Source organism: Apis dorsata, unplaced genomic scaffold, assembly GCF_000469605.1.
Source record: "Apis dorsata unplaced genomic scaffold, Apis dorsata 1.3 scaffold_88, whole genome shotgun sequence".
Taxonomy (NCBI): domain Eukaryota; kingdom Metazoa; phylum Arthropoda; class Insecta; order Hymenoptera; family Apidae; genus Apis; species Apis dorsata.
The window spans coordinates 461,420-465,918 of record NW_006263386.1 but is presented as its reverse complement, the minus strand read 5'-3'; the positions used below and the strand labels follow the sequence as shown (position 1 = coordinate 465,918).

At 17.4% G+C, this 4,499-nt stretch overlaps 1 protein-coding gene across 1 annotated transcript; it reads left to right on the top strand.

The window, feature by feature from the left end:
• The first annotated feature begins 1,876 nt into the window (after positions 1-1,876).
• LOC102671792 (telomerase Cajal body protein 1) lies at positions 1,877-3,592 on the top strand. The gene is made up of 4 exons (XM_006611436.2): positions 1,877-2,560; positions 2,666-2,898; positions 2,991-3,224; positions 3,296-3,592. The coding sequence occupies exons 1-4, from the start codon at positions 1,908-1,910 to the stop codon at positions 3,502-3,504; spliced, it is 1,329 nt and encodes a 442-aa protein (XP_006611499.2). The 5' UTR covers positions 1,877-1,907; the 3' UTR covers positions 3,505-3,592.
• Positions 3,593-4,499: the final 907 nt, after the last annotated feature.

The window sequence follows — 4,499 nt, the reverse complement described above, 5'->3', positions numbered from 1 at the left end:
AAATAAAATTATATTAATAAATATTGTTTCATTTATTATTAATTAATAAAATTTATAATATTTAATTCTATTTCAATTTTAATAAGATTATTTCATTTAAATAAAAACTAAATAATAAAATATAACAAAACTAAAATATCATCTTTTTTTTATCAAAGATATATAAATAAAAATTTACATATATTATATTTATATAATATATATATAGCAATCGATTTATCATTCTGAATTGATCATTTTAAATAAATAAATAAATAAATATATATTTGTACAATTGAGGTAATAACTATAATATAAAAATTGAAACAAAAGAAATTAAAGTATATATTTTTTTTTAAAATTATTTAAAAAAAATATTAAATGAAAAGTTATCTAATCAATTTATCTGAATATATAATTCTATTTGAAAGAATCTTACTATGGTTTAAGCAATATATTAAATGCTAAGAAACTATTTATTTTTACGATTATTGAATGTTGTGCGTTTTTCTTAAGACATTATTCTTTGAACTTTCCTTATACCTGTACATCTTTGTTCTCCTTTTATACTTATATTTTTTTGTACCTCGTTGTATCTTTTTGTTCAGGAAAAAGAATTTTCCTGAAAATTCAACAAAAAATATCCTCAAAATTAAAAAAAATCTGTAAAATAAAGTAAAAGTAAAATATAGTTCTTAGGTTTGAAACATATTTTTTTTCAAAAGTGTCATAAATCATTTAAATATTATATTTCATTATTATTTATTTTCACTCAAAAATATTAAAAAATAATAATAAATTAAAAGTAATACTTAATTTTTTAAAAATTAATCTTGATATTACTAATTCATTAATTTACTTTGTACTGTTCAAACTATAGTTAAAATTATACTTTCTATCACGTGATTTGATTTGTTTCTAGTGATTTGTATCAAATAATCTAGTACATAACTAGTTGTTAGTAAAAATAAAATATCCCTATATGGAATGTTGTTTATATCTTCTGATTAGTTAAATCAAGTTTTTGACGAAAAACATATTGAACAATGATAATAAAATAAAGTATATTAAAATAATTTATTAAAAATTTATTAAATAATTATTATTTATATTAATTATAATTATAATATAATAATAATTTATTAAATAATTTACTTTTATATACATTATATAAAAGTATTATATTACAACATATATGATATATAAGAAAACAATTAATTTTAATGTTATTATATATATTTTTTTAACTTATGTGTTATTTTTTTATATAAATAATAATAATATTTTGTTTTTAATAGTACCGTATTATAAGTAATATTATAAAGAATTAGACTAGAATTTTAATATTTATTTAAATTTTTCATTAATTTAATTGTTATTGCTACTATATGTTCTTTTTAAATGATATTATTTTTTAAAAAAATATTTTTATAAATACGTAAATTAAATTTATCATAAATTTATGGTAAATTTATTATTTATAAATAATAAATGAACAAATCACAAATAAAATAATGATTTTAATGTATTTTATGCAATTTAATATATCTAAAAAAATATAAATATTTAAAAAATATATAGATAAAAAATGTAAAATTTAATATTCTATATATTATTATTCATGGAATGAATTTTAAAATTATGGAAACAACTGAAGAATTTGTTTTAAAAATGGTAAAACTAATATTTAATATTTATTAATAAATTTTTACTTTTATATAAAAATTTTTTATATAAAAAAATTATAAAATAATATTATATTTTAGACAGAATCATTGACAGTAGAAGAATTATCAAATTCACAAAATATAAATATAAATATTTCACAAGATTCCGAAAAGGATAAAATTATATTAGAAGAAATAAAGAAAAATATACAAAAAATATCAGAAGTAAATGAAAATTACAATGAAAACTTGTTAGACATAATGAATGAAAATAAAGTTGTAAAAGAAAAAATAACAGAAGTACAAAATAATGCAAATTTATTAAATGTAATACAGCAAAATGAATCTGTAATAGAAAAAATATTAGAAATACAAAACAATGAAAATTTATTAGATATAGTACAAGAAAATGAATCTATAAAAGAGAAAATATCAGACATTCAAAACAATGTAAAATCAATTAATATAGAACATGAAAATAAAGGGATGAAAGACAAAGAAATGACACAATCAAATCAATTTTATTATAATTGGAATAATTCTCCAAGATTATTATGCGAAGCAACTGAGGAATATCAGTCAACAGAATCACATGAAAATTTTACAAAAGGCTGTCAATGGTCTCCAGATGGAACATGTTTATTAGTACCTTCTGAAGATTTTAGAATTCGAATTTATGAGCTTCCCAGAGAATTTTATTCTGAAAAATTTCCTTTAAATTTATTATCCAAAAAATTTTCAGCAGCATTAACAGTAAAAGAAGGAGGACTTATATATGATACTTGTTGGTATCCTTTTATGAATTCATGGGAACCTGCAACTTGTTGTTTTTTAAGTACAAGTAGAGAAAGTCCTATACACTTATGGGATGCATTTAATGGTGAATTACGAGCAACATATCGTGCTTATAATCAGTTAGTAATATAAATATATATTAATAGTATAAATATATATTAATAGCATTATATTATAATATGTTACAATATTATAAATTATTATATTCTATTTTATTATAATAGAGTTGATGAAGTAGAAGCTGCACTTAGTATTCAATTTATTGACTCTGCCAAGGAAATATGGGCTGGTTTTAAAAATACTTTAAGAATTTTTGATCTAGAACAACCAGGTCGTCAAATAAATACTATTCAATTTAAAAAAGATTTTCCAAATGTAATAGGATTAGTTTCTTGTATCCGAGAAAATCCAATTATGCCAAGATTAGTTGCTTTTGGTACTTATTCTAAATATATTGGTAAGTAAATAATATATAATAAATAATATATAACTATGAAAATAATGATAATATTAAAATATTAATAATTTAATTATGTGTTTATATGTCAGGTTTATATAAAGATGGTCCATTATGTACTTTCAAGACAGGAAATGGTGTAACTCAAATTGAATTTAGTCCATGTGGAACAAAATTATTTTCAGTAGTTAGACGTAGTAATGAATTTTTATGTTGGGATCTTCGTAATCCTGGTATTGTGCTCTATTCCCTTGAAGGGCGTCAATCCGACACAAATCAAAGAATTCAATTTGATATTAAACCTAATGGAAAGGAAATAGTCTCAGGTATGTATGAATAATTATTAAGTATATTATATTGTTAAAAATATGATTATTTATTATTTTTAATTGTTTAGGTAGTACAAATGGAGATCTTATAGTTTGGGAATTATCAAATTGTGAAAATCTTAATGCAAGATATAAAATAAAGTTATCTTGTGATTGTATAAATGGAATTAATTTACATAAAAATTTACCATTAGTTGCTACTAGTACTGGCCAAAGAATATATGATAGTACAATACAAAATAGAGATAATAGCGTTCGATTATGGTCATTTTTTTAATTGAATCATATAATAAATTATTGTAAATAAAGATGCAATTATTATTTTATAAGAGAAATTTATAAATAAATTATAAATTTTATATAATCATTTTTTATGATTCAATATACATATATGATGTTAAGAAGCATTTTTGAAATAAGTTTTGATTATAGATATCAAAATAAAATTTAATATGCAAAAATATGTGTTTTATATGTCTATCACAATTAATATAATTTTATATGAAATGAAAGTTCTTTTAAACAAAAAGTTTAAAAAGAATGGACTTATTATTTTTTATATATATGAAAAGTTTTTAAATTTTTATATAATATGTACTTACATTATATATTAAGATATATGCATCATTATAAAAAAAATATCTTTTTATTTTTTATTTTATACATTTAATATAGTATAAATATGATTACACTCACTTTAAATATTTCATTGAAATATTCACTTAGATAAAATTAGATATTATGGTATAATATTATTATAATATATATATTAATCAAAACAAATCAAAACAAACAAAATTAATTCATTATATTTACATAATTAAATTCATTATATTTCGAAAAATAAATTTAAAATTTTGCATATTTATTTTTTAAAATCAATTATTTAAAGATATTTCATATATTTCTTAATATATATACTAATATAAATATTTTGAAATAACACATTTACACTAATGAAAATAATTAATGAAAATAATACTATATGAAAATAAAAAAGTCAATAATATAATTAATATATAAAATATATTTCTAATAAAAACGATATTTTTTTACATCTTATATATTTTATATTTTTTATAATATATTTCTTTAATTTATAAATAGATTAGTATATTTATTTAATCTAATACAATCTAATATAAAAAATAAGAAATTTATTAAAATTTTAAATAATAACATATATTTATAAACAATCTATTATAAGTAATATTAAAAAAACGATTAAGAAATATTTATAAACCTAATATAATTCTTGATTATTTAAAGAAT

Bases quoted from the DNA above. Each gene is read 5' to 3' on its own strand.
- LOC102671792 (XM_006611436.2), top strand. From the start codon at position 1,908: ATGAATGAAAATAAAGTTGTAAAAGAAAAAATAACAGAAGTACAAAAT. The intron at 2,899-2,990 runs GTAAGTAAATAA...TTTATATGTCAG, and splicing joins TACTTATTCTAAATATATTG to GTTTATATAAAGATGGTCCA. The intron at 3,225-3,295 runs GTATGTATGAAT...TTAATTGTTTAG, and splicing joins TGGAAAGGAAATAGTCTCAG to GTAGTACAAATGGAGATCTT.